This window comes from Galeopterus variegatus, unplaced genomic scaffold (assembly GCF_000696425.1).
Source record: "Galeopterus variegatus unplaced genomic scaffold, G_variegatus-3.0.2 Scaffold2472, whole genome shotgun sequence".
NCBI lineage: Eukaryota > Metazoa > Chordata > Mammalia > Dermoptera > Cynocephalidae > Galeopterus > Galeopterus variegatus.
The window spans coordinates 75432-86786 of NW_007728583.1; the positions used below are offsets into that span (position 1 = coordinate 75432).

At 43.6% G+C, this 11355-nt stretch overlaps 1 protein-coding gene across 1 annotated transcript in view; it reads left to right on the plus strand.

Moving 5' to 3' along the window:
* LOC103597933 (HLA class II histocompatibility antigen, DP beta 1 chain) overlaps positions 1 to 10669 on the plus strand; it is a 20680-nt gene extending 10011 nt beyond the window's left edge. The window contains exons 2-5 of the mRNA XM_008581812.1: positions 5299 to 5562; positions 8833 to 9114; positions 9654 to 9764; positions 10540 to 10669. Of these exons, the coding sequence (XP_008580034.1) occupies positions 5299 to 5562; positions 8833 to 9114; positions 9654 to 9764; positions 10540 to 10592 (710 nt within the window). The 3' untranslated portion in view covers positions 10593 to 10669. The remainder of the gene's footprint in view (positions 1 to 5298; positions 5563 to 8832; positions 9115 to 9653; positions 9765 to 10539) is intronic.
* Positions 10670 to 11355: the final 686 nt, after the last annotated feature.

Below are 11355 nucleotides of genomic sequence, written 5' to 3' on the forward strand. Positions count from 1 at the left end.
AAAAAAAAAAAAAAAAAAAAAAAAAAAAAAAAAAAAAAAAAAAAAAAAAAAAAAAAAAAAAAACACACCCCCAAACACACAAAAAAAGGAGCAGGGGGGGGGGGGGGGGGGGGGGAAGAAGATAAAAAAACTAAATTTTTTTGAAGTTTTTCCAACAAGCAAACGGAAAGGACATTCTTGGGGGGGAGGGGAGAGAGGGAGGAGGGAGGGAGGTGTCAGTGATGGGCCATAATAATCATATACATTGTATATTGACAAAATAAAAATTTAACGAAAAAAAAATGATTATACATCATCCAGGAATGCAAGGATGGTTCAATATATGCAATATATGTGATACATCACATCAACAAAATCGAGGACAAAAACCATCTGATTATCTCAATAGATGCAGAAAAAGCATTTGACAATATTCAACATCCCTTCATAATAAAAACTCTCAACAAATTATATATACAAGAAAAATATTGCAACAAGTAAAAGCCATATATGAAAAACTCACTGCCGACATCATCCTGAATGGGGAAAAGTTGAAAGCTGTTCCTTTAAGAACAGGAACAAGACAAGGATGCCCACTCTCACCACTCCTATTTAACACAGTACTGAAAGTATTACCCAGAGCAATCAGGCAAGAGAATGAAATAAAGGACATCCAAATTGGAAAAGATGAAGTCAAACTGTCCTTGTTTGCATATGACATGTTCCTGTATAAAGAAAAACCTAAAAACTCTACCAAAAAAACTCTTAGAGCTGATAAACGATTACAGTAATGTTTCAGGATACAAAATCAACACACAAAAGTTTTTGTACTAAGCAATGAACTAGCAGAAAATAAATAAAGAAAGTAAGCCCATTTACAATAGCCATCAAATAAATATTATACCTAGGAATAAATTTAACCAAGGAGATAAAATATCTCTATAATGAGTGCTACAAATCACTGCTGAAGGAAATTAAAGAGGACACAAAAAGATGGAAAGATTTCCATGCTCCTGGATTAGATGAATTAACATTGTGACAATGTCCATACTGCCCAAAGTGATCTACAGGTTCAATGCCATCTCCATCAAAATACCAAGGACATTCTTCACAGAAACAGAAAAAACAACCCTAACATTCATATGGAACAAAAAAAGACCCTACATAGCCAAAGCAATCCTGAGCATAAAAAATAAAGCCAGAGGCATTATACTACCTGACTTCAAATTATATTACAAAGCTATAGTAACCAAAACAGGATACTGGCATAATAACAAACACTCAGACCAATGGAACAGAATAGAGAACCCAGAAATCAATCCACATACTTACAGCTAACTGATCTTTGACAAAGTCCCCAAGAACATACATTAGGGAAAAGACAGCCTCTTCAATAAATGGTGCTGGGAAAACCGGACATCCATGTGTAGAAGAATGAAACTAGATCCATACCTCTTGTATATACCAAAATCAACTCAAAATGGATTAAAGACTTAAATATAAGACCTGAAACTACAAAACTACTAGTAGAAAGCATAGGGGAAACCCTTCAGGATGTAGGACTGGGCAAAGACTCTGAATAAGACCTCAAAAGCACAGGCAACAAAAGAAAAAATAAACAAATTGGATTTCATAAAACTAAAAAGCTTCTGTACAGCAATCACAAACAACAGTGAGAAGACAACCTACAGAATGAGAAAGATTTGCAAACTATGCATCTGACAAGAGATAAATATCCAGAATATACAAGGAACTCAAACAATTTAACAGTGAAAAAGCAAGTAACCCAATTTAAAAATGGGCAAAGGATCTGAATAGACATTTCTCAAAGGAAAATATACAAATGGCCAACAGACACATGAAAAAATTCTCACCACCACTCAGCATCAGGGAAATGCAAATCGAAACCACGCTGAGGTATTATCTCAATCCAGTCTGACTGGCTGTTATCAAAAAGACATAATAACAAATGCTAGTGAGGCTGTGGATAAAGGAGAACCCTCCTACACTGTTGGCGGGACTGTAAATTAGTGCATCTATTACAGAAAACAGTATGGAGATTTCTCAAACAACTACAAATAGAACTGCCATACGACCCAGTGATCTCACTGCTGGGTATATACTCAGAGGAATGGAAATCATCGTGTTGAAGGAATACCTTCTCGCCCGTGTTTATTGCAGTTCTATTTACAATAGCCAAGAAACAAACCTAAACATCCATTGACAATGACTGGATGAGGAAAATGTGGTATATATACACAACGGAATACTACTCAGCCATAAAAAAGAAAGAAATTCTGCCATTCACAGCAACACGGATAAGCTTGGAGAAAATTATGTTAAGTGAAATAAGCCAGGCACAGAAAGTTAATGGGCCGGCCGGTGGCGCACTGGAGAGTGCGCTGCTTGGGAGCGCGGTAGCGCTCCCGCCAAGGGTTCGGATCCCATGTGGAGACCGGTTCCCGCTCACTGGCTGAGCGCAGTGCAGGCGCGACACCGAGGGCTGCAATCCCGTTACCGGTCAGTAAAAAAGACAAAAAAGGAAAAAAAAAAAAAAAGTTAATACCACGTGGCTTTGCTCACAAGTGGGAGCTAAAAAACAAACAAATAAATAAGGAAAGAAAGAAAGAAAGATACAACAATCACAATAACATGTCGAACTTTCAAAAGGAAAGAACAGAACTGTGGTTGCTAGAGGTGGGAAAGTTAGCAAGAAATTGGTAAAGGATCACAAAGAATGATTATGTTTTGTAATGATGAATACATTAATTATCTCAATTTGATCATCACTTTTGCACACGGGTATTGATATTCAACCCAGTACCCCACAAATATGTATAATTAATTATGTTTCAATTAAAAATAAAGGAAAAGAAAAGAAGATAGAGAAGGCCAAAAGAAAACAAGAAAAAGAAAAATACTTAGAAATTTATACTGGTATCCTACCTATTTAGCTACAAGTGTTAAGACTGTTAAATAAAGGCAACTTTTCAATACTAAAAAAAAAGCTAGATCACACATTGAAAAGGAAAAGTGAACTAACATGTATTGAGCAGTGTGAGACAATACTACATATTTTATATATATCAACTTATTTAGTTCTCACAGCAGTTTTTCAAGGTAAATGGTGGTGTCACTATTTTATCTTTCAAGAAATGGAGACTTAGAGGGTTGTTTCCTTTAGAAGGTTGCCCAAGATCACATAGCAAATAAGTGATAAAATAGGGACTTGAATCCATACCTGTAATATGTTGTTTTTCTTACATCATATTGCCTCTATTATATCATCCCGCAATTTTTTTAAGTGTATCTTGTTCTGAATGAGAAATGAATTCACTTAGATCAGTGGTTTTCAAACAGCTCCGGGTAACTCAATTGTCAAGGGTTCCACAAACTATAAAGTTTCTTATATACAAAAAATGAAGGTTTCAAATTACACCAAAAAAACCCTACTCATTGTCTTATGTCTGCTTTGCAGGTAAAATTCCCTTCAAAAAAGTTAAACTTTCAAAAAAAAAAAAAAACAAGTTTCAAAATGATTTTCTAGACCATAAAATATTCATTCCCTTGTTGATAAATAGGGAAGAGAAACAAGGACTAATAGATGAAAATGACAGGATACACATTCAGAGCGGGGCAGTTGAACAGGGAGGGGCAGGTGGCTGGCAGAAGGAGAAAGAGTCTGGACTAAAGGGGGATGGGGGTGATAAGCCCAGGTATAAAGGGACTGAGATGAAAGGCACCAGAAGAAGATGCAAGTCAGGATAGCTGAGCCAAGATATGGGATCTAACCTTAGCACTGACACTATAGACTAAAGGTTTTTATGGTGCCCCTGAAGCCAGCCCCAGCCCCTCCCCACTGTCCTCTGCCACCAGCTGTGCAGATTCTGGTAAGGGGTGAGATAGGACAGAATTCACCAGATGAACAGAAGTTATTCTGGCCATCTCTGTGGTAACAGAGGTAGCAGTCAGATCACCCCTACAACCACCCCCTTCTTGCTCCTGGAAACTCCAGGCCTATTTTCTTCTATCCTCAGGAAAGCTCCCGAGTATTTGGAGCTAGAGCAGGCAGTGCAGCTTCATCTAGGGCTTTGGGCTCCAAATCTTCGGCTTTAACCTTTCCCAGTTCCTCTTAGTCTCACCCTGACATGGTGAAAGACGATCTTTGGCTGTTGTGATTTTCATGGATCAATGTACATTCCACACCTTTTGAGATCAAGTCTTTCTACAGCCATGTTTGAAAACTGAAAAGATACATAGGCTTTCAGGCTACTAAGATTTTCTTACACCAAGCTTTAAAAAAATTGCGAAAAAGTTATTTCTACATTTCCAGGATACAAAAGAACAAGCAAATTGAGGTGTATTCAAGATAGCAGCACAAAGGAGAGAGAGAGCACGTGGTTGTGGAAAAGAGAAAGAAATAAGGGAAGCCTTCTGGGAGGAGGTAACATCTCAGCCAGGATTGTCACCAGGATGGCAATGTCAGGCAACGAGTTCAGACAGAGAGAACAGCCCCACTCTCCACTTGCCCAGTTCCACCTGTCCCTGCAGCTTCTCTGCCTAAGGGACTTTCCCCTCTAATGAGCTTCTGCTCCGCCCTGTGACTGACCCCACGTGAAATATCTCCTCCCTCTGAAGCCCTTATCTTCCCTCCTCCAGTTGCCAACAGCACTGATTACTTTCTCCTCGGTATGCCCATCCCTCTCTGAAGACCACTGAATCAAAGCTGAGGCCATCGGAAGTTGGAAAGGGGCAGGAGGAGGGGCCTTAGTGAGAAATTGTTAAAGGGTCACAAAAAATGATTATAATGTATAAGGTTGAATATGCTAATTATCCTGATTTGAGCATCACATATTGCACACAGGTTTTGATACTCAACGCAGATATAAACAATTACATTTCAATTTTTAAAAAAGACCAGATTACTGAATCACCCCTTAGCAGTGTGTCTCATATCAGTAAATCCTCTCATTCATGGGTGAGAAAACTGAGGAAGATTGCAGAAGATTTGGGGAACAGCTGACAGAGGCAGTCCGTGAACGCGGGGCCGGGCAGGAGAAGCTCCGCGCACACGGAGCTCGGCTACTCCGTCCTACGGGGCCCTGCGGGGCGGGGCGGTGGCCGCGGGCGTCCCGGGCTTGAGTCCCCGGGAGCGCTGAGCTGGCAGCGAAGGCGCGGGAGGGAGGCGGGAGGACGCGGGACGTCGCGGCAGCTCTGCTCGACCCAGAGGGGTCCTGCGGGGTGCTCCGCGGGTGTCGGGGTCCCGCGGTTCGTGGGGTCGTGGCTCCCCCGGCTCAGCGCCGCCCCCGCTCCCCGCAGAGAATTACGTCTTCCAGGGACGGCAGGACTGCTACGCCTTTAACGGGACGCAGCGCTACGTGGACAGGTACATCTATAACCGGGAGGAGTTCGCGCGCTTCGACAGCGACGTGGGGGAGTTCCGCGCGGTGACCGAGCTGGGGCGGCCCTCAGTCAAGCACTGGAACATCCAGAAGTACTTCCTGGAGCAGAGGCGGGCCGCGGTGGACACGTTGTGCAGACACAACTACGAGCTGGACGAGACCGTCACCCTGCAGCGCCGAGGTGAGGGCTGCGGCCGGGGCTCGCGGGGCAGCCGCGGGGGCTAGACCAGGGAGCAGGGGCGCCGGGCCCACCTAAAGGACCGTCGCGAGGGGCGGGAAGGGCACTCTGCGGTTGGGGATTGATGGGGGAGCTTGTCCGGGGAAGCCAGGCCAGAACCTGAACTGGGCTGTGCACAAAATGAGGCAAGATGGATGGAGAGGCAAGTCCTCAGGAGTTTATCAGTCCTGGCAACTGTCCAGGTGTGGAGGTGAGGGGGTAGGAGGCAACGGGATAACTTGCACGGAGGTGGAGATGGAGGTGGTACCTCCAGACACAGTAGGCCATGCAGAGAAGAAACATTGTGGGGAAGACAGTGAGACTGAGGTGCCTGAGGGGCACCAGTGGACTGTCTCATGAGCAGGTGTAATGAAGGGTCTGGAGCTGGGCAGGAGGGTCTGGGCTAGATGAGATCATCTAGGGAGAGGGATCCACTAGGAGGAGAGCAAAGGGCTGAATCCTAGAACCATGGGCATGTTTGATCCTGGCCAAGAGAGAAAAGCCTGTAAAGGAAACCAAAAAGTAAAGAGGGGTATTAGGAGAATCCAGGCAGAGAAGTGTCACAGAAGCTGAGGAACAGATGGTGGCCTACACAGAACCGCACATAGTGGTGGTACCTGTGACTTAGGAAGATAACTAACTAGAAGTAGAAATGTGGGTTTGGAAACCAGGGAGAGCTTGGGGAGGGCAGGTGGCTGCAGCGGTGGAAGCGGGAGCTGGACCACGTGGACTGAGAAGCGAGGGGCGAGGAGCAGTGAGGAGCATCAGCGCCTCGGGCTGAGATGGCGCTTTATCTGCCCCGGGCTCCCCATTGCTGGTGCAGGGCAGAGTTTGAGCTGGATTGTGCTGTTCCTTCAGGAAGCCTGGGTGTACAGGGAAGAGAGGTGAGGTGCATGTGCAGTCAAGAGGAGATTTCAAGGATGGGAGAGGAGAGCATTGGCTTCTTCCCATCATCTGATAGAGTGGGGGAGCCTGGTGCACCATCCTCGGGAGCCCTGAGGAAATAGCATCAAGGGTGGAGGGGTGAGCTTTAGACAAAAACAAGGACACTTGTCACAGAGAAAAAGGAAATGATGAAGGGTGGGAGAAGGGAAAGGCTGTGGGAGGTCACACCTTTAATCCCTCTTTTCTTGGGAAAGTGAAGCCAAGGTCATACACAAGTATGATATGGTAGGCAAATTGTGTAGGAATTAGGAGAGTGACATGGATTTGGGAAAGTTGCTGAGGTCATTAGTTGAGAGAAATGTCCAAAGAAAATTAATACAATTGGCAAAAACAGTTTCTAAAACTTTGTAGGGGCACAAATCAGCTACATGGCATCATTTTCTTTAACTATAACCAGCTGCCAGGTTGCAGAGAGCCTTGGATGCCAACCTAAGGAGTTTAGCTTTATCTTTTAGGCCAGCAGGTCCCCAACCTAACTGTTCACAAGACTCTCCTGGAGATCTTCTTTAAAGCACTGATTCTCCCAAATCACTGTCTAGAGATTCAGATTTCATGGGTGGTGAGGTGTAGAAATCTAGCTCCCTACTGATTCCCATGTCATCAGATGTGTTGTCAAGGTACTGAAATTTTTTTTTTAATGAAAATACAAGGTCAGAGCTGTGTTTTCAGAACAGTGTGAAATGGGTAGGGGAGAAGATGGACTGGAGTTAAGGAGGTCAGGTAAGAAACTGTTATTATTGTCTAGGGAAATAGTAATGAGTGAGTGAATTAAAATAGGGAAGAACACAGAGAAGCAGGGGAGAGAGGCCAAGGGGGGAGGAAAGGAGTTGTGGCAATCCTAATGTGGATGCCCAACTAAATCTAAAAGTAATTGAACAAATGTTCTGTGTGCATTAGATGAGGCAACTAGAATAAACATGAATTTTGCCTCTGTCAAATATGTTTGAGGCGGGTCAGAGGTGAGACCACTTGGTACTAGCCCTAGCTCCAGCGCCCCCTACAGGTCTGTCATGCAGCCCAAGCTGAGCAGCCTCCCGTCAAAGAATGTTGAGCAAAGTGCCTGTCATGGAATGTTCTGGGACCTTAAAACAGACAACCAAGTACACTTCCTAATTTCTATGGTGCCCAGGAGCCCTGTGGAAAAGAAATTGAGCATAATCCACAATTGGGATTCAGGCCTTGGGTGAAACGGTCTGATGGACTGTGAGTTCAGAAAGGTGGTTGAAGTAGAGTGAGACACAAGGTGCCTCTGAAGTAAAATCACCTTGAGGGGAAAAGGCTGGCACTTGAGATTCATCAAGGCAAAATATAGGCAGTAAAGAGTGTGGGTATAGTTCAAGACTGTACCTTTACCTTACCCAGCCCCTCCTCCGGGCATTTGTGTTCTCTGGGAAGTAGGAAGTAGAAAGGAAAGAACTAAGTTATTAAGGACCTAGACTGTGATTGGGGAAATTCCTCTGAATGGGCTCTTCTCCAGGGGCACTGGGTCTTTCTGCCCTCTGTAGAGGAGCAGGGTACTGGAGGCAGAGATCCAGAATAAGAAACTGCAGGCATGGAAATTGACCTACAAGCAGCAGAGGATCAAGGAAAGGAGGGACAACAAATAGAGAGATGCAGAGGTACAGGCAACACCTGATTATCTGTGAGATTCTTCAAGGGACCCAAGAAAACATACTTCAGAGGAGAAATTTGGAAAAGGATGGTGTTTCTACTAATCAAGCATGTAGGGGCTCAGAATATTGGGGTTTGGAGATATACCATAAATATGAAGATTGGGGGTTTTGTAGGAGAGGCCAGGCAATATATGGGTTATTTGCAGAATAAGGCACGTAAGCCTTGCTCAATTTTCTTTATATTTTTATGAAATAAAGTTATTGGCTTAATAAAGCAAGAGAATGCTATTGTCTGTATATCTTAATTTCAAGAAGTTATTTAAGTGAATTTTGCATACTTTGCATCAAGACAGAGCATTGAAAAGATAGGTAGTTTCATGGCTGATTAAATATTCTTTGTCCAAAGGCTGTCAATTGCTTGTAGTAAAAATTTCTCCTAAATGTGCTGCAAAGTGCTGCCCTTGTCTCTCTCCTATTCTTTCAAAACTTATTATTTAATTCAGGGTCATGCATATTCTATTTGAAAGTCTATTTCTATCTTTTCAGTATTACCCTTATCCACTAGCCTAATTACATCATTTGTATTTTACACATCTAGAAGTCAATTCTGTAATGAACATGTCAAAGAAGTTATGATTTCAAGTGTTATTCCACTTTTTTCCCTCCCTGCTCCTAGTCCAGCCTAGGGTGAACATCTCTCCCTCCAAGAAGGGTCCCCAGCAGCACCACAACCTGCTTGTCTGCCATGTGACAGATTTCTATCCAGGCAACATTCAAATCCAATGGTTCCGGAATGGACAAGAGGAAACGTCTGGGGTTATGTCCACTGAACTGATCCGTAACGGAGACTGGACCTTCCAGATCCTGGTGATGCTGGAAATGACCCCCCAGCAGGGAGACGTCTACACCTGCCAAGTGGAGCACCCAAGCCTGGACAGTCCTGTCACCGTAGAGTGGAGTGAGTTGTTCACTGATGACCCTTCTAGAACCCACCTTCTGAAGAGCAGGGTATGCTCTGGCTCTGGGATCCATTCACCGTGTCTGTGTCTGCACACTGGAGCCATGTCTACCCCTATCTTTCCTCTCTACAAGCCCCTGACTGTAGTTCTGAGCTGTGGGAAATGGAGACTTGCCTGTCCCTGGCCTAGGATATCCTGCGGATTCAGGATCTACTCCTTTGTCAGAGAATCTAGGAAACCAGACACCTTCCTTAATTGCCTTCACACATAGGAACTGTTCTCTTCCTTCAGCCTTTCAGCCTTTTCTGATTTATTTTGAGTGGCATCTGCCAGAAGCAGCATTCTTCCTTTGTTGAGGACATGCCCTAAGATCCAGAATTGAGGAGGTGTATCTTTCTAAATTTCCTCCTTATCCCAGGTATATCCCCATCATTGTCCTCATGCCGATATTCTACATCAGGCTCCAGGATCTCAGACAGGACCTGAGGAGGGGTGCAGCTGGTGGAGGTGAGACTGACCCTGGGTCTGTTCTTCCTAGGGGCACAGTCTGATTCTTCCTGGAGCAAGACGCTGACTGGAGTCGGGGGCTTTGTACTGGGGCTGGTCTTCTTTGGAGTGAGCATCTTTATTCACATGAGGAGCAAGAAAGGTAAGAAAGCCTGCCAGGTGACTGAGACTTGCCTTTCCCCACACTAACTCACCCATCTTGCATGATAAGGAACTGAGACAGAAAAGCAATGTCAGAGAGTTCTGGAGGACACCCAAGTCAGATTGTCAGAGAGAAAGATGGCCTCTAGGGAGAGAGGAATCCCCAGGCTGGGATCTTAATGCCATCAGAGCCTGAGGTCTCCAGGTATTCAGGCTCAACTGGCCATCCATTCAGTGATGGGTTAGTCTTCAACCAGTCCCTGTCCTAATTCCCTATGGTAGAATCAGGGCAATGGAAAATGGGGTGGAAGGCTCATCTAATTGTCTAAGGTGTTTTTAATAGGTGAATACGTTCCCTTTCCTCCTTTCATTTCAGTTCAATGAGGATCTTAATAAAGAGGTAATATTCCTGCTTTGATTTTCTTGAGGGGGTGGGTTGTAGAAAGACTTGTAAGTCTTTTTTTGCATTGTGACTCTGAGGCATCTACTGGGAAGAAAGTCTCAGGCCTGAATGTCTCTTTCAACCTCAGCCCTTGGGTGAGTGTGAGGGAAGAGCATTACTTTACTCAAATGAAGAAGGAAGCCAAGGTAGACTGTTTTCTATCAGGCTAAGATTCAGACTGTCACTGTAATTTTCCTCTCCTGGGACTTAGAGGAAGAGGGGTTGGCAATGAGGGATAACTTTTTTTTATTACCCCCACACATTCTTGATCTGACCTGAAGCACTATATGTGTGCCTTAGAGCAAAGTATTTTTCTGTGTTTCTTTCATCCCAGAGGCTGGTTCGTCCGAGACTGATGGCTTCCCAAGAGGATGTTTCTGCGAGTAATTGCTCGGAAACCACTTTCTGTTCTTTGATTCAATGCACAGTTTCTCTTGTGGAGCCTCCAACAAACTTCCCTTTTCCTTAGCTCCATAAATAATCAAAATCCAATGTTACTGTCTGTTTTCTTTTAAGAATATGCACCAAGTCATACGTGCCATTGCTTTTGTTTGAGGGTTTGGGGAAAGAGTAGGAGTTAATGAAGAAGTTCATTGTAGTTTATACATATGCAAGAAGAAAAACAGGAAAATGGGGATATCCTAACTAATGGAAAGGGTGGCAACTGAATATGGACCTCCTCCGAATTTGCTATATTTCACTGGACTGCCCCCTGTTCGTGTTTACGAACTTCATCCATGTAGGTCTGAGACCATCACTCCTAGTCATTCAAGGATGAGCAGACCCTGAATTCTCGGTTATACAAACCATATTCACATAGCACTGATTCAACATATTAAGAGCATGTTTTACTATTACCATTAAGAAATCAAATTAAGATAAGAATTAATAATTAAAAATCAGAAATATATATACTTTTATGAAGTTGTTACAACAAGCAAACGGAAAGGACATTCTTGGGGGGGTGGGGAGAGAGGGAGGAGGGAGAGAGTGTCGGTGATGGGCCATAATAATCATATACATTGTATATTGACAAAATAAAAATTTAACGAAAAAAAAAATCAGAAATATAATGTTGTACATTTTTTTTAATTTTTATTTTGTCAATATACAATGTAGTTGATTATTATGTCCCATCACCGAAACCTCC